At 31.8% G+C, this 19721-nt stretch overlaps 1 protein-coding gene and 1 pseudogene across 2 annotated transcripts; one reads left to right on the forward strand and one right to left on the reverse strand.

The window, feature by feature from the left end:
• Positions 1-2005: 2005 nt before the first annotated feature.
• On the forward strand, positions 2006-7372 carry LOC123907297 (annotated as a pseudogene).
• On the reverse strand, positions 5559-13451 carry LOC123907295 (probable sulfate transporter 3.3). Of its 2 annotated transcripts, XM_045957495.1 has the most exons (13): positions 13027-13451; positions 12875-12923; positions 12581-12788; positions 12296-12467; positions 11910-11975; positions 8587-8700; positions 8293-8409; positions 7921-8047; positions 7453-7739; positions 7146-7336; positions 6961-7043; positions 6268-6344; positions 5559-6017 (listed from the first exon to the last, which is right to left on the reverse strand). In XM_045957495.1, the coding sequence occupies exons 1-13, from the start codon at positions 13315-13317 to the stop codon at positions 5832-5834; spliced, it is 1968 nt and encodes a 655-aa protein (XP_045813451.1). In that variant the 5' UTR covers positions 13318-13451; the 3' UTR covers positions 5559-5831. The 2 variants fall into 2 exon arrangements, with proteins under 2 accessions (XP_045813451.1, XP_045813450.1); XM_045957494.1 differs by having other exon boundaries at positions 6961-7336; positions 13027-13433.
• Positions 13452-19721: the final 6270 nt, after the last annotated feature.

Genomic DNA, 19721 nt, shown 5'->3' on the forward strand with positions numbered 1-19721 from the left:
ATTTGGTATTATATTTATATATCTTCTACTCTAGATAGGTTCTTCTGGACTCACCTTCTGGACTTGTGTATGTCTTCATTATGATTATTTTGTAAATCATCACATAGAAACATTTTTTCGTCACCGAATTCGCTACGGTGTTAGTGACCATTGATAGCCGGCCAGCTCTTATCTACACTTATTGTAAGAACAAGGAGGGCACAAAGTGAAATGAGAAAACTAGAGAGAGAAGGAATTAGGGGATAATGCTGGAAGGGTAGAGAGGATGAACAAGAGGTAGATGATTAAGGTTTACTTGAAATAGGTGAGAAGGATAGTTTATGTAATATTTTCTTGACACATGAGATGAGAGTAATGGTGCATGCCGTACATAATTTCTTAGTTGAGAGGAGGAGAAGTGAGGGACAATATGAGGGAGGGAGAATTTTGAGGGATTTCAAATTATTACTACTTTCGGTTTATTGTAAATTTTTTAGGGAGAATATGCCGCAGTATAATTCCTTTTTAATAATTTCTCAATTTAATCCCTAAACTATATATTACTCTCTTGCCAATTTAGTAACTAAAAGTAAATGTTCAGAGACTAATTTATTACTATAGTTTAACTATTTAATACTCCATCCGGTTCTTAATATAAGAGATATTTTGTTTTTGGGTGTTGTTAACATGTGCATACATGGCACATGTTAATGTATCTATAATTAGAAATTTTGATTTAATATTACAAATAAATTTAATGCTTAAAAGATATAATACACATGTTTCGAGAGAATATTTCTATATTTATATTCTTAACATGTGCCCTTGGTGCACATGTTAACATTTTCCTTTGTTTTTTAGATTCATTGTAAATTTAATGTATCTAGTCAATAATATGAACTAGATACATTAGATTCTCAATGAATTTAGAAAGTCAAATTTCTCATATATTTAAGACAGGAGGGAGTATATTTTCATAGTGTAGAGACTAGTGTTAATTGAACGACTAAATAGTTGTATACATGAATAATTTATAGACACTTCAGTTAATTTTGATTGTTTTTTTTTTCTTTCACCACTAGCTGAATCTGGTTCGGGGGTCAGTTCTGACATCAAATGGTTTCAGCCCCCTTCCTATCGCAGTTGCGAGGGATCGAACTGCAGTCCTCCCTACCAAGTTCAACGCCAATCACCACTAAACCAACTAACGATTGATTGTTAATTTTAATAGTTTAGAAACTAAATAGTTTGATGAAAGAATAATGCAGAGACTTTTTAGTTGATTTTAATAATTTCAGGACTAAATAGTTCGATGAGAAAATAACTTAGAACATTTTACTAGATTTTATTAGTTTAAAGAATAAATTGATGAGAGAATACTATTTTAGAGATGGTTTAAATATGTGTTTGATTTCTATAGTTTTCCAGAATTTTGTTTTTAGTCCCTGAAATTTTCTTTTGCACTTTTTAGTCCCTTAAGTTTTTTCCGTCAAGGTTTTTGGTCCTTACTTTTCATTCAACTCATGCAAATCACTTGATTTTTTTTTTTTTGAGGTCATGTTTAGTATATTATATAAATCTCTCCTACAAAAGTTTAAACTTTTTAACAACAGATGAATTAAATATGATTTTATTTTCTTTTGCACATAAAAATTCATAAATAATGCATCTTATGTTAACAAGTTCTAAATTTTTATCAAAAATGTTCTTATAATATTATAAACATGAGTACAAAAAATCATTAAAAAATATAAAAGTATACAAAAGTTTGATTAAAAGTAGGGACTTAAAACACTGACGGAAAAACTTCAAGAACTAAAAAATGCAAAATTTTTTTGAGGAACTAAAAACAAAATCCCGAGAAACTTTATATATAAGGACAAAAAAACATATTTAAATGTTTTTTATAAAAAATATCAGAGATGCCTCGTGTCACCTTCTGATTGGTTAGATTGATTCAACGGTGCAGAAGTAATGAAAGGTACCCTGCCTTTGGCGCCTTAACGTGAGAGAATCCGGATCCCTTATCTATCCTCGTCTTTGTCTTCTTCTCATCTTCACTCTCTCAGTTCAGTTCAGTTCAGTTGTGCTGTGAGTCCTCCGTCTGCTGCTCCCACATAACAAACAACCCTTCTGGTAACATTTCTCTTCTTCTACTGCTTCTATTTCTGTTTCTGTTTCTCCTTTTCCTTTTCATTTTAGAATTATTTTTCATATTTTACCTTTTGTGGAAGGTTTAATGGAAAATTTATGAACGCCAAACACATTATAAACTTGAATTGTGACTTAATTAATTATAATCACATGGAATTATACAAACTAAATGTTTTTATATTTTAGAGTGAAATGGAAATCAGTAGCGGCGGCAATAACAGCAGTAACATGATGTGGTTTTTCAAAGATAAAGGTTTTGATGATAACATCATACAAGTAATGTTCAAAAAATGCAAGCGCCTTGAGACGGCGCATCGCGAAAGAGCAGATGAAAATTGGGGAGTATTTGAAAACAATTGGCATTCTAGAAAGGAAACTTCCTTCAATTGTTTCAAAATGTCCTAAGATTCTTGTACTTGGTCTTAATGAGAAAATTCTCCCCATGGTTGAGTGTCTCAACACACTTGCAACAAAACCTAATGAAGTTGCATCTGCTATAGCTAAGTTCCCTAACATACTCTCTTATAGTGTGGAAGAGAAGCTTTGTCCGCTTTTGGCATTTTTTCAAGCATTAGGCGTCCCCGAAAAACAAATCGGGAAAATCTTATTGTTAAACCCTAGGCTTATTAGTTACAGCATTGAGACAAAGATGGGGGAAATTGTGAAATTCCTTGCCAGCATTGGTCTTGATAAAGACGGAATGATTGGTAAAATTATGGTTAAGGATCCGTTTATTATGGGTTATAGTGTTGATAAAAGGCTTCGCCCTACTTCGGAGTTTCTGAAGTCAATTGGTTTTACTGAGCAGGATCTTCAAGTGCTGGCCTTGAACTTCCCGTCGATTTTGAGTAGAGACGTGAACAAGGTTTTGGTACACAATTATGATTATTTAAAGAACCGTGGATTTCAAGGACGGCAGATAGTTGATTTGGTAGTTGGTTTTCCTCCTGTTTTGATCAAGAGCATCCGGAATTCTTTAGAACCAAGGATCAAGTTTTTAGTAGATGTAATGGGGAGAGAAGTCGATGAAATCATTGATTATCCATGCTTCTTTCGTCATGGCCTGAAGAAAAAAGTAGTGTTGCGGCACAAACTTCTACAGAAGAGGAATTTAAATTGCAGCTTGAGTGAAATGCTGGATTGTAATGAGAAGAAGTTCCGCTTGAAGTTTGGCTTGTTAGAAGGACATGCCTTGAGTAACTAGGTCTCACCCCTATTTTTGTTTGTTTATGATTTTCATAATTAATTTATTTAGTTGCCTCGCTTTTCTTTCCTCTGTATGTGTCTGATCTTTCGTTGAAATTCATGTCTGTTGTAACTAAGATGATAGGTTAGGATGTTACCTTTGGATCTAGGATAGAGGAGTGTCTGCATGGCATGGATACCAAAGGGTTCCTCTGCCATTGTCCAGAAACTCCTGTTGTCTTACCTTCATTGTTTCCCGTCTTGATTAGTTTTGTTGAACAATCAAGCATGATTTGGGTAAATTCCAATAGTATCAGATTGAGCATCATCAAATATATCTCGTGCTAATCCTTCCCGACTGATGTGTATATAGTTATATATGTCTACCTTAAGTACACTTCAGGTCATAATGCTTTGTTTCTGATACTCAGACTAATAGGACTAGTTGTAACGATTGTAAACAAATTTGGTTTATGATTTATTTTTTTGACAAAAGCATTATGTTAACAATTCCCCATTAAATAAGTTTGAAATTCCGGCAGGCTGGTGACGGATGTTGAGTCAGATGTGCCAACATCGTACCAACACAGGATATAACAGACAAGGTAAAAAATAAATTGCAGATGTTCTACACGATGCTCCAACACCTGTCAGGAACGATAGTATACCGATGTTGAGACAGATGTTTAAGCATCTTGTACCAGTACAGACAAGATAATAATAAAGTGCAGAACGTAAATAACGCAGATGAGTTGTTAACCTAGTTCGGTGCAACGTCACCTAATCTGGGGGATACCAATCCAGGAAGGAAATCCACTATAATAGTTTCAGTTCAAAACCCTCAATAAACGCCTCGTTTATGACTTATCACCTAGACACTACCCGTGCAACTTCTACCTAGGAACTCCTATATATGAGAACCTCCGCTCACGTCCCTCAATCAACACAACCAGTGTTTACAATCGATAACAATCTGCAAGGAGTCACACTCCCATAAAAGTAATACCTAGCCAACACCCTTGATTAAGTTCACAATTTGGAGTTGCTTACAAGCTTCCTCCAAGTACAATACTCAACTCATTACCTAAAGGTTTCTGAGTGAGGACATAGTGATCATCTCACAACCCGAGTGGTTCAGTTACACACACTCTCCTAGAGAGTGGCTAGAAGACACGAAACCCTAAAAACTACATCTTTGATGAACGTTTATGATTTGGTTTCTGTGTTTAAAATTAGGTCTTGATCTTCCTTTATATAGCCTGAGCTAGCACGTGCTAGGTCTTGAATTTGGGCTTAAAAAATACAGCAGGTCCAAAAGTTCCATCATGGAATATTCTTGAATCAAATGTTTTGTTTCCTAAAATAGTTGATTTGTTTAGAAACAAACCTAGGTCATGGCCGCCTTCTAGAACATCAGGAAAGACGCTACTTGGCGCACAAGTAAAACGTGAATATATTCTTCAATCAAATCTTTTAGAGATCTCACGCGAAAATAGGCCTTTCAAGAAACGCGAAAATAGAGCACACTGGATGCTGTATTCAATGCTTAAGCATTGTATGAGCACACTGGATGTCGTATCCAATGTTGCAGCATTGTATCCAACATCTCGCTAGAACATTGTTTTAACAAAATGAAGCCAACATATAAAAAACCAACAAAGTTTTATAAAAAGAGAAAAATAAAATAATTGCCATTGTTCATTAAGAACAAAAGTATAGTTGTTTATGTCTGCACAATGTTGTTTAAAGCATATATATATGATTGTTTGTATTAGCTCATGAGAGTAGACAGATAGGTAGTGTAGATGCACATTTTTTTGCCTTCAAACGTAAGTCATAAAGAATAAATGCTTATTCTCATGATTGGAAATTGAAATGTGCTTTGTGCAGTAGGACCATGGAGGGTTCAGCTAGAAGTAGTTTGCATTTAATCATAATGTGATATATGGAATTTTATTTTTTATTTAGTTGCCTGTCATGCTTTACTTGTCGTGCGCACCTTGCACTTTTGCTTTTTTTTAACAAGACCTTGCACTTTTGTTGATATCCAGTTTGTTTCTTTTATCATCATATTGCTGTTAAGGTTTTCAACATTACGGATACTATCAGAAAACACTTTTTTTTTATATCAATCTAAAGTTATTAGTATGAGACAGCCATTGGCATTAAGGATTAAATTTGAATCGCTGTTGTGGAATAAGTTGCTTGCTTGCTGCAATAAGAAGCCTTTCGAGTGGAAATTATATGATCAATGTGCTGAAGAGTGCATGTAAATCAACGTGAATGCTTGAGTTGAAAAGCATCAAGTTGTTGCCATTATGAACAAAATCCTTGTGAGGCATATCTAATAAGCAGCAGCACACTGATAAAGTTACATTTCACTTTAATTGTTTAAACTGTATAGTGTAGAATGTTGCAACAATTGATTTGATACGAATTCTACGTGGTCTGTTTTTGCCGCATCTACTTCTTTTTAATCTTGCCATGTTTATCCTGCAATCTTGATTAATTAATCAGTAATGTGGAACGATTGTATGTGCTTCTTCTGTCGTGGTTGATTGGGTCTTCATTGTTGATGAAAGTGACGCCACAGCCTCTCCAACTGTCAAGAAAAGGTTGTCTGCTCGTATGAAAGTATTAGATTCGTCTGCTTTTTTCAGCTTTTCAATGACTTCGGCGAGAGGATTAACCAACACAAGCTGTCACAAAACACATGAATTAGTCACCGTTGAGATTTGAGACATATCTATTCAGGTGTGTAAACAAATAAAAGTACTCCCTCTGGTCTCATATATAAGCAAATTTTCACTTTTTAGGTTTATTCAATTATTAATATACCTTGTACATAATATGGACCAGATACATATTAATAATTGAATGAACTTAAAAAGTGAAAATTTGGTCATTTATGAGACCGGATGGAGTATTTTTCAGATTAAATATCTTTACCTCAACACCCTTCTTTTCCATTGTTGCCTTTAACTCCTTGAAAAGTGAGATTCCACTTGTGTCAATGGCGCTCACAGCTAACAATTTCAAATAAATATGATGTAAGAAGGTAGCTGAACTCTGGTATGCTTGAACATAGATGGTAAAATTTAGTGCATGCAAGAACTTTTAGATTGTCTTATTAGTGCTTCTACCATAATCAACATTCTTTTAAGTAATAAATATTTCAAATATGTTTCATCAATAGAAAAGTGATATTTTATTTAGCAATTTTGAAGCAAATGACAGTGCTATAGATACTAAGGAATTCCACATTAGCTGTATAAAAAAACTGGGTTTAACTACACATTTGGTCCCTTACGTTTATTTTAAGTTTCACTTTGGTCTCTTACGTTTAAAAAGTATCAATTTGGTCCCTTACGTTTCTTTTAGGTTTCAAGTTAGTCATTTCTGTTAGTTTTGTCACTAACACTGTTTAAACAGTACACGTGTCAGTGTGTCCAAGTGCCACGTGTCTGTCCACATATGCAAATTGGCTGCCATATGTGACAAAATTGACGGAAAGGACTAACTTGAATCCTAAAATAAACATAAGGGACCAAATTGATACTTTTTAAACGTAAGGGACCAAATTGAAACCTAAAATAAACGTAAGGGACCAAATGTGTAGTTAAGCCAAAAAACTGACATTACCTGACATATCCAGGATTAAAAATCGAAGACTTGATTGTTCCTTTATGTTATCTTCTTCTTCCTCTTCAATCCATCGCAATGTCCTAATATGAAATGTCGATACTAAATAGTTGAGTAACAGAGGAAACAATAATGCAGACAATAAAACTAACATACTTGATAAACTATGCAAAGCTGAAACTAACCTGTCATTGAGATATGTGATGTTTGCAAAATTGATCGGAGCCTCGATGCTTAAAATAAGAAAGCCTGGTATTCTTGTAGCGTCCTTGTATTGATGAAGATTTCTATATATGTCTGTCCCTGGTATGTTCCCCATCATTACTGTTTTTGGCCTTGTAATTTGCAGGAGTATCCTAAAAGTCGACAATCCAACCTGATCAATAGCATTGTCATCCCTTGTCAATCAAAAGGATCCCAACAAAGGAAACATATATGCAAATCCACAAAATATGTTCACAAAGTGAAGATTATGAGTACAAATAAACTTACTGCAATAGCAAGACCTTCCTGGACTGAGATAAAAATAACACCCAAGAAAGCAATTAACATCACAAGGAAGTCGAATTTGTCTATCTTCCAAATGTGGCAAGCAGCAGGGATATCGATGAGGCCAATCACTGCTGTGACTATGATTGCACCCAATACAACATTAGGCGTGTATTGGAACAATGGCATAAGAAAAAGAAGTGTCACCATCACTGTCACAGACATTACTATATTTGAAGCTGCTGTTTTCGCTCCTGCGTTATTATTAACAGCTGAACGAGAGAAAGCACCTGAAATTGATAGTTTAAATCAGGTAAATATCTGCTTCTGACATCATGTTGTGTTTCTTAAGAGTGAAAACAAATATAGACAATTCAGTCTCTTAAATTAATGAAACTTGAAAATAATCATTGAAATCGAAAATTCTCAAATACATTATTAGTCTTTTATATTTAGGTGACAAAAAAGAACCTGTTGTAACATAGCAGGAAGTGGAGGAGCCAACCACATTCATGAACCCAATTGCCATCATTTCCTTATTTCCATCCACTTTGTAGTTTCCCAGAGCTGCAAATGTCCTTCCTACTGCAATACCTTCCTGTTTTGTTTTTTTTTTTTTTTTAATTAAAAAAAAAATCACTCATCCATTTTTGCCAGTTATAAAATCAACTATGTAGTCCCATGAGTTTAGCTTAGTTGTCAGGGATATTGCATTATATATGCAGGAAGCCGGGGTTCGAACCCCAGTCATCCCACTTATCCACCTTAAAGGTGGAATTTCTAGCCATTGGGCTACTTGACCCAAAAAAAAAATCAAAGGGAAAGGATTGTTGTTAAACTTACGGTGAGTGACAAAATGCCAGTGATTAGGCCAGTTTTCATGACTAGACCAAGATGACTTCCATGAAATTTCAACATATTCCATGAAGAAGGATTTATTCCTTGATGTAATTTTCCAATCTAGAAAACCACATCAGAAGGCAACAGTAAATTTGTTTAGTAATAATCTATGAAACACTGATCCAGACATGGACGCTTGACATGTCTATGAAGTGTCGGTGTTACATATGTAATAATTAATCCGATGTGACTGTGATGATGACTTGAGAAGTAAATAGGAAGAGAGCAGTGGCTTACTAAACTGATGCCATGATTTTGAGCCTTGATTGCAAAACAAAAAAGAGTAGAGATGATGACACACATAAGAGGAGCTCCAGCTGAGACCCAGAATAGCTTTGGTTTTCTTATGCTCTGCATGCATTTATTTATTTGAATGAGTTAGTCAATACTCAATAGTAGTAGTATAATTTTGATCATTCTTTAAGGCCAAATAAACTATAGGTACCTAGGATTTTGAGCTTGGAATTGGAACTGAACCTATCCATTTTAGGTTTGGTAGTTCTTTTAGAATTATTATCATAATTGTAAGGGAACAATTTTTTCTAACCTCATTTCTAAATAATCAAATACTCTTCGAAGTATATATATTTTGTTCTCCTATTTTACAAGATCCATGATTTTAGTCTCCCTATATTAAAATCAAGGCTTAATTAGTAAAATGGTCCCTTAAAGACATTTTTGGTTTCATATTGGTCCCTTAAAGAAAAAAAAGTCTGAATAGGTCCCTTAAAGAAAAAAAGGTCCGAATAGGTCCCTTAAAGATATATCCGTTAATCAGTTTAGTCCTATTTAGACCTCTTTTTAGGGACCAAACTGATTAACGGATATGTCTTTAAGGGACCTATTCGGACTTTTTTTTCTTTAAGGGACCTATTTGGACCTTTTTTTCTTTAAGAGACCAATCTGAAACCAAAAATATCTTTAAGGGATCATTTTATTAATTAAGCCTAAAATCAAACATTGTTGCCCTTTATTTTATTTTATTTTTTTCAGTTTTGGTCCCCACCCCATTTTTTAACCGGATGACAGAACAAGCACCGATGTGGCAATATCCACGTGACAAAGAACAACATCCACATAAATGTTTTTTAACCAGCTAGCAGGAAAAATGATCATATGTCAAATCCACATGGCAAATAACAGTATCCACATCGGTATTTTTTAACCGACTAATAGGAAAAATGCTGATGTAGCAGAAAAAATGCTTATATTTTTTTATTAAAAATAATATGTTTGCTGATATGTACTTGTTTTTTGCCACATGAATACATGGATACTGCCACATCAGCGATTTTCGTGCCAGTTGGTTAAAAAATGGGATGGGGACCTAAAGTGCAATAAAAAAAATAGAGGGGTAAACTATTGGATTTTAAAATAAGGGGACTAAAATCGTGAATGTAAAATAGGTGAACCAAAAGTGCAATTAAGCCTATATTTTTTTTTTGGTATTGAAGTATATTTTTTGACGATATAATTTGAAAGTTTTGGATCGCATAAGTTTAAGAATAAACAATATAATTTTTTTTTTTTTTTTGTGAAGCATGTTACAAGAAAATTAAAATAAAGAAATGATGATTTAATTTTTAAATAAATAATAATTAAATATATTTTTCCTCCGTAAAATGAACAAATATATTAAATAAAGTCTTAATATGATATTTATATATTTTATATTCTAGTTCTGTTAAAAAAAATTTATATTCTTCGTTGCAGAAAATAATTTATATTCTAGATCTTGCTTATTGAGTATAACATCATATACAATTAATATTTGTCTTTTTTTTTTGGAGAGGAAATAAAGTTTTATTCAAACAAGACTAGAGATTTGTCTTGCATCTAGAATATAACAGTAAAATTTGTGTTTAATAGAGAATTTTAATTTTACATTCTTATATTCTTCAAAAGAAAAAAAAATTGTACAATCTTATAAAAAAATTAAGTTTAATTTTACATTAATTAATAACAGAGCAATCCAAAGAAAAAAACAAATCAAGCCAACCTCATTTTGAGTGATATACTCTCAGTCTCATGTGACAAACATGATTGATTCCCTCTAAATTAAAAATTTGTTCAATAATAAAGCATATCAAATAAAACATCATGTGCAGAGTTGCAAACAAATATTCACCATTCTGTTTATTCTTTTCAAGGAAATCTTTGCACGTACACATTCACAATTTTTTTTAGGGGACAAATTTTTTTATATATAATTTTAAGATAAGTTTTATTTAGTACGACAGAATTATGAACTAAACTAACAAAAGACTGTACAATCAATAAGATCGAGAATATATGATATTTTTTTGATATAGTGAATAAATGATAGTTTAGAACAATCAACACATACTAAATTACATCCACACACAAAATTACATTCACGATCCAAAAAATACATCTCATTGTCCTTTTTACCGACAAATATTACTAAAACTTATTAAAAAAATATTACTTAAATTTATACATAACTGTGAAGTTTCGAATACAAACTTAAATAAAGGACTTCAACCGATTAATATCAACATTATCAATTGAATTAGGAATTATGAACATGCTTGATCTTGAAATATAACTTACTTTGAATCTATTTAATGTTGTTTATCCTTAAATATCCTTTAGTTATATAAATTTTAATCATCCAATCATTCTTTAGGGTGAATGATTCTTTAGTTATCATTGATTTTTTATGACATACACTTTTTTAAAAATAATTAATATAATTAACTAAATTATTAATAAATGTGATTATTGCTTATATCAAGATAAATGTTATTGTATTTCTATAAAAAAAAAATAATAATACTGTGTATTTTTGTTTTGAAGAGATTGTGTATTTATAAATTATTCCAATTCATAAAAAACCTCCTAAATTTTTTCAGTTGGAATTATGTTTAAAAAAGCTAGAGTACAATTTTATTTTTGTACCGTAGTTCACTCACAAAAATCAAATAATTTTTTTTTTCCACTACCAATATCCAGTTCACTAGTTCACTATCCATTTAATCTTATCCGGATGTCAATTCCGACATAAAATGATTTCAGTCTCTCCGATTTCAAAATTGATAACTACCAAAAAAAGAACCGAAATCCAAATGTTAAATTTTTTACTTTTCCACACTGATGGTATGAGTTAGCCACTGGGTAATCTATAGTAAGATATTTATTGGTTATTTTGGGCCACAAATTCTAAAGTCACATAAAAGTAAAACGAATAAGGTAAAAGAATTTCCTAAAAACAAAACGTAATTAAAGCGTACAAATTCAGGTTATCATGGAATGCATAACAGATTCACACCTATTACTATGAATCAAACAGTGTCAGTGTGTGTGCCTGAGGCTCATCCAGGTGTTTAATTTATTCAACTTACAGGATGAACATCAAGAGAGGTGACATTTGTAGAAAGAAAATTCTAGACTTTTAGTAAGACATAATACTCTTTTATGATTAAATACATTAATTATTTAATAAAACTATAAAAGTGAAGGTCTTTTTATAAAAAAATCGAGAGTATTATTAAAGTTAGCAACAAGAAAATAAATGGTTGAAGAGAATAATAACATACAACGTGTCTTGCTATTAGTAGCAACACCAAGAAGCAAATTCCCATCACTATTGTTTGCCATGACCACTGCACAAAAAAAATAACATACATAACTTCAACTTTATATAAAAATAATGAACAAATAAATTAACTTCAACAATTGTGGTAGCTGCAAAAGGAATTATGCATGTGTCAGTGTGCCGTGGATTATGAAACACTAATACAGACACAAACACGTCAATAACCGCAAAACTTTTTTAAAAATAATTAGTAATTAAATGTAATATCATGTGTCGGATATCAGATACATTTTCTATCGGAAGTGTTTGTGAATCGGTGTTGTGTCACATAGGGACCAAGGAGAGAAAATAAAATGGAGAAAGTAATTATTATAATTAATTACTAACCTCATGTATATTGTGAAAAACAGAAGTCATAACAGGAACAAGACCCATTTCTTTAGTAAAATGTGTGATTCCAAGTAAGCTCTTAAGTTGTTGCAAAGACACAATTATAGCAGCACCAGCCATGAATCCAATTAGGATTGCCTTTGATAAAAAATCAATGATAAATCCTAATCTGCAATCATTACTCACTAATCATTAATAAATAATAATAAAACTTTATCTTTTCTTAGAAAAAGGGGTTCAAATAGCAAAAAATATACTAAAAGTGATTATTATTATTACTACCTTAGAATTCCTAGTGAAGCTTGAAATAAACCAGCAAAGAAAGTTGAAGTAAGAGCAAGTTGTAGAAACAGAACAGGTTCTGCTGAAGGAGATACTTCTTGTCTAAGCATGGATCCTAAAACAAGAGATGCAATTGAAACAGGTCCTACTGCTAGATCCCTTGAACTTCCAAGAACAGCATAAATAAGTGGAGGAACAAAACTAGAATCTGAAAAATAAATAAAAAATTATTAGCATAAGCTATGTATATATAAAAAATTAAATAAAATAATATAAAATAATCAGTACACTCACATAGTCCTACAATTGGAGGAAGATTTGCAAGCTTGGCATAACTAATTCCCTGAAAAAAAAGTTCCATAATTAAATAAGTTCAAAAGGGTGGTAATTGATTATTTTTATAAGTACTAATTAATTAAGAGGGAGAGAAATTTTTTTTTACAAACCTGTGGGATGGCTAAGCTAGCAATAGTGAGACCAGAAATAAGGTCAGATTTAAAGAGTTTGAAGCTATAATTAGAACCCCATTGAAGAATAGGGAAAAAATAGTTAGCTCCTAAGATAATTTTTGTTTTAAGTGATTTTCCCTTGAATTGGCGCAGAGGATCATCAGGGAAAAAAGTTTCCTTGAGCCTAACTTTGAGTTTGTTTAAAGTGCTTTTGTGGGGTGGTGGAACAACTTGATGAATTTCCATGTGTACACAATGTGAATGCATGTTGCAAGTATTAGGATCCATTGAAGAGAAGAGAATAATAATAATATGTAGTAGTAGTAATGGAATGTGTTATGTGTGTGGTATTATATAGTAGTAGCAGCTAAGGTTCTTGTGTTTGTTTGAAACTTTGAGTAATGGTGCTTGTTTTTCTTTCCTTTTTAGTGTTACTTTATGGTTCTTAAAAGGGTCCATTAATTCGGAATTGGATTGCGAACTAAGTAAAATTTGGTCAAAAAATTGTTCTATTTAAAAATCGAACTTAGGTTCAGTTGAAAAGTTTATCTTCTCATTAAATTTATTAACCACTTAAGTCAAATATTTTGATGAATGCTTGCTTTTTACACGTATGTTAGAATCCCTATAATCAACACATCAATAAAACAGCTATAAAACAAAACTATGCCTATGTCAACTAAAGTACAAAAGCATCAAAACAATAAATAATAATTATGATATATATATATATATATATGTAATTGAGAAATTACAAGGGCGGTGAAATGAGTGGAAACTATCCTATAAATGTGTACCATCCAAGTGCATTTTTTGCTTCACTTTTGTGAGATTAAAAAGCAAATCACCATTCATCAAAATATTTATCTTCTCATAAAACTCATTAACCAGTTGAGTCAAATATTTTGATGAATGGTGCAGTTGCTTCACTTTTGATGAATGTCTAGTTTGTATCAAAGTTTTTTAGCCAAAAAATCTACTAATTTTTTAATTTTAAAAATCACCTTTTTTATTTACTTGTGTTTGTTTTTGATTTTTTTAAAAAATTATTTTATTAAAAAAGTAATTTTTCCTTCAAAATGAAAAGTCGTTTTCAACAGCTTTTTTCAAAATCTATTTATTTTTTAAAAAATCACAAACTATATGTAAAGTGAAGTCAATAAAAGAAAATAGATTCATGTAATTATAAATAAAAAAAAAGTAGTTTTAGATTTTCTTACAGAAAAAATTTTATTTTTTATTTTAAAAAAAAAAACACTTTTTTTAAAGCTTAATGTAATTTTAATTTTCATTTTTTTTAAACAAACGCACCTTAAATTTCTACAAATATCTATGATGTAAAAATGTAAAAATTATTTATATTGACGGTAAATACCTATTTTGATTAAACTCTTAATTAAAGAAGTAAGAGTGAAGTCATCACTAACATACAACTTTCACATTATTTCTGTTAGTTAGTCATTCAACCCCCACTCTAGAACTACTTACATTAGGAAATCATCACTAAAATGATTTTTGGCACACATTTCGCACCAATATGACGACGTAGTTCTTTCATGAGTTACATGGCATATTATCGAAGTATAACATGATATTTTAGTAGGATTAAAGATGATAATAATAATGTATGAATTGAACTCATAATTTATGCTAGCATTGAGGCATGGTCTGAATTGAACTAGGATAAAGAGTGCACCAATAGTTAGTTGGTTCAGTGGTGATTGATGCTGAACTTGGTAGGGAGACTAAGGTAACAACTTGATGTCAAAATTGACCTCCGTACTAGATTAAACTGGTGGTGAAAGCAAAAAAAAAAAAAAAAGTAGGATAAAGAGCACGAACGTCAAGAGTCAATACCTAAAAAATAAGTAATTGAAGTCCAAAATAAACAAAGAAAAATTTAGAGTCTATTATACAAATTGGTGCATGTCGCAGTTAGAGATCCGAAGCAAGATGCACCAAAAAAAATGCCATAATCATAAGGTATAGCTATCCCAGAAGTAGAAGTAGCAGAAGTTTCACCGAACATATTTTTTTTAGGATCTTTTCTATGACACGGTTAAGTGATAAGCAATAGATCAGACACTCTGATGCCAACTGAACATGAGAAAACACAAGAAGAGGGTTGCATTGTGTTGACTTTTTTTATATTTTTCTAAGTGTTTTGCACAAGTATCTTTGTTTTGAAACTTAAATGTATTTGTATGAATTGCAAACCAAATCAACCATTCTCATGAGCTATTGCAGATAACTCCTACATTAGAATAATATGATCTTGTTAATTAACACTAAAAATTAATTGTGTTATAATTTAGTGTCACAAAAAATAAATTAATAACAAATATATTAACACAAAAGCAAAGTGGAAACACATTAATTTGTGTATCAAAATCATCAGCAAATAGTCTTAGAAAACTTTTTTTTTTGTATAAACCGAGTATTCTCTGCGCGCAATTGCAGAGACTAATCCCCCGAACCTTGTGGGACTCAAATGGGTGGCAAACTCTCCATAAGAGTTTTAACACTGCTGCATGCCCAAGCTAGAGATCGAACCCAGGATCTTGGTTAAGCTAGAAGAGACCCGCGTCATCTCATCTAAGTGTTCTTGGGTTAGTCTCGAAAAACTTAGTATATGCACAAAAGATTATTAGCAATGAGACTAACTATTTTGAACTCGAAACAATAAAATGCACAAAATAATAAAAAAAAGAAATAGAAACTTGCATAATTTATAACGAATTCGACATGATATGCCCTATATTTAAGTTTTGTGTGTTGAGAAGCAGTAGCGGAGCCAGGGGGTGGCCAGACAGGGCCATGGCCCACCCCGAAAAATTGGAAATTACTTAGATACCCATATACATATATAAAATTATCAGGGTACGCTACATATATTAATAAACGCGACAAAGTAACATGAAAATAAAGTTGGCCGAGTGGTTAAAGTTTGTGTCTTTAGGAGTGAAGCGCTGGTTTGAGTCCTCCCGACTCCATTTTTGAATTTATCTGTTTTGTTTTTTAAAAAAATCATTTTCGTTTTTTTTTTTATAAGCAAAATCATTTTTATTGTGTTTTTATGCAAGTATTAGTTCAAACTTAATTATTAATTATTTTGAGTCACGTATAGTAAATATTATTTTAAGATATACACTTTAATTTTTTAATGACCAACTTTTTTTTTAAGGGAGCAAACTTATGGTATTTCCTCTCGAGTGATCAACTTTGTATGTTATAATTTTTTAGTGGCCTACCCAAAAAAAATTCTTGGTTCCGCCACTGTTGAGAAGTATGTGGACCTTTTCAATTTAACATTAGGGACCAACAAACCTTTCAATTTTTGCTTTGCAAGAATAATTTTCACATGAATTCCTTTCAAAACATACAAAGGATTGCATAAATCGAATATAAAAGCATTAAATGTGTTATATAAATGTGGCAAATGAAAAATATAAAAATAAAAATGATATAAGTGGATGTGATGTGACATAATAAAATGATGTAATTAGATGTTAGCGGCTAATGTAGCTCAATGAAAAATTGTCATTAATTAAGTGAATTAGAGTATAACTTAGGGGGTCCGGATCCTCTCCATTTCCACTAGAAATGACGATCTCCAGTTTAACTTATGTGGACCTGGATTAAAACAAATAAATGGTTCAGATTTAGTTCTTCACAATTAGATAGTAAGTTGGGTCAAGCGTTTAATTGATGAAAAAGGTCGGTAACTTTGCAAAGGATAAGTAAAGGCCAATGAGCAATAGGTGGAGCATCTTTTATAATTATTAATTAGTCTAATAGGACCAAACATGTAACACCACGTGGCCAAAAACAGTAACGTGCCAAAATACAAGAGCTCAATCATTAAGTAAGTTCATCCCTAAAAGACCCACGTCTAGCTATGACTATTAAAATTTTGATACATTAGGTTATAAAAATATGGGAGCTAAATAAATAAATGAACTCTTTTGTAAGTTCAAGAGAGAACAAAGAACATGTCACGGACTCTGTCTTGCTATCCCTTTTTGCATATTTAATTAGGGCTAGCACCCAAAAATCCCTTCTGTTATTTCTATTGGAGACAACCTATATATGTGTATAACCTATATGTGCATATATTCAATGCCACATAACTCTTGTGGCGTTTGTGTGGCCGCCTCACTAGGAGTTTAGGGCTTGGTCAGCCTCTAACATTGTGTTCGTCGACGCATGTCCCAAGCATTTTTGTTTGGGACTTGCAAGACGCGGATTGTGGCTCGACCAATGTGGACGTCTTCTCTCGTCTAGTAGCACCATGAAACATAGAATCTCCTCTTTTGCAAATGCAAAATGTTCGATCATATATATTCCCGATCTTTGTTATTTGTGTTGTGATCGACTTCTTTTCATATGCTTATAAGCAGTGGCAGAACAAAAAAAATTATAAAGTTTGTTCAAAATCTTAATTTTGAACAAAAAAAATTTACAAAAAATCTCAGTTTTACACCGAAAAATCTCAATTTTGACAAAAAAATCTCAGTTTTACCATAAACTAAACCCTAAAAATCTCAAATATATCCTAAAATAACCCCTAAAAATACCAAAAAAATTGGGAGAGCTTGGGCGGTGCCCAGGCTTGCTAGGCGGCGGAATCGCCCCTGTGCTTAAGTCGTCTTTTTTATATATTACCATTAGGTGCCACTAATTAATCTTGATTAGTTTTGGATATGACTAAAAATTGTGAAGGTACATGTATGTGTATGGCCTTAAAATTGGATATGACATGAACCTAGAGAAATGACAAAGGCTAGGGTGCGCGTCCCAACCCTATAATGCACGGTGCATGGCCTTATTCAATTGTTGGTTAGCGATGTTCCATGAATGGAGTTCTAAAGTCTATATTTTTAGCTAAATAGACTTTAGTCTTGTCTAATATTTTTTTTACCCAACATGAGCTTATTGTATACTAGACCGTAGACTCTTGTCAAACAACAAACGTCCTTGTTAGCTCCCAATTTGTAGGTATCTAGTGCGTTGGTTTTCCTCGTGGGGGGTACGATGCAAAGTGTCTATTAGAGCTAGCTAGCTATTGGCTCACATAAATCTTCATAATCTTTTGTTTCATGCTATAATAAAAAGAGCGAGACTAACAACACAACTTCTAACACACTCTTCTCAACACATTCTCTCTAATTTGTACTAAGATTACGAGTAACACTATAGGCTTCATAGCTTAGTACCTTGCTCGGCTTAACACAAACATTAAGTCCTAAAACACTAGAAGTAGAAGCTTGCATGTAAAAATTATATTCTCTATTTAAAATGCACACAATAAGCTTGTCCTATATTTTAAATAAGTTAATGCATGTCTCTGTAATTCACTCTAAATTGGTTCATAATTTTTTTAATATTTTAAATTAGACATATTAAATGTTTCTTTATTTGGTTCCTCTATTAACCTCCGTTTTTTTTTTTAAATCATTAAGAGTCTGTTGGTGCGCATGATATGACAGTGGTTATAGGATATGATATAAAATACGATAAGGATAAGATAAGATATAAAGCAAATGTGGCCCCCGCAAGTGGGCGGTGAGATTGGTCCCCTTGAATTAGTCGGTCCTAGGGCCGGATACCAAGCTTTCAAAAAAAAAAGATAAGATATAAAGCAGTATAACAGTTATCCTATCATGTGTTTGGTGCAAACAGGATAACAAAAACAATAACTCTTTTTTATACATATCTCATAATAATATGATAAGATATATATCATATTTAAATGACGAAATTACCCATGTAAAAGAATTTGTTTTCTAAATTATTTTGTAATATTTTAAATTTTATAAAAAAAATTAAATAAGTAATCAAATAATTTTATATAATTTTAAATAAAAAAAATTCGAGCATATAAACTAGTTAAATTTTTTATAAGAATCATTATCAAATAAATAACTCAACTATATATGTTAGATAAGGTAAACAAATATATGATATATCGTATATGTAAATGATAAAACTATCATTGCAAGAAAATTATATTCAATTTTTTATCAAATTTAAATTAATATCTCTATTTTAATTTAATATCAAATTATTTTAATTTAATTAATTTCATTTTTTATTATAAAAAATATTTTATATAATAAATCAATAAATTATTTTCTTATCATATCCTGCTGATAACTCGGCTCAAATTTAGGATAAGAATTTTAACTAGAGAGACATGATATGATAAGTTTCAGGATTAACTTATCATATCTTGCTATCTCAACAAACACTGGACTGACAAATGATACAATACGGTTATCATATTCTGTCTTTTATCATGCGCACCAAACATCTTAAATGTGATATAGTATGGACTCTTAGGTGTGACATGTACAATGACATCACGCGATTTAAGTGTCATGTAGTCATCAATCAATTTAAAGACAATATTTGAAAGTAAGCGAAACAAATGTTAATAGAATGACCAAATCGAAATACATTTGACAGAGACGGACTATTTTATAAGACCTACTTGAGAGCGAGTGAGCGAGTTACAGAGAGCCTTGCAATGCTAAAACACATTCCTAAAATTATTTCAAAAAATGGAATTTGTCCCTTCCTTTAGCTGCCAATGCTATTCGCGGTATTCAGTCTTCTGATCACACGTTAAGAAGATTGAAGGAATATATAAGGATTCTTAAGAAAGTTAACTGGAAAGTTAACCGGAATAA

Source organism: Trifolium pratense, linkage group LG2, assembly GCF_020283565.1.
Source record: "Trifolium pratense cultivar HEN17-A07 linkage group LG2, ARS_RC_1.1, whole genome shotgun sequence".
NCBI lineage: Eukaryota > Viridiplantae > Streptophyta > Magnoliopsida > Fabales > Fabaceae > Trifolium > Trifolium pratense.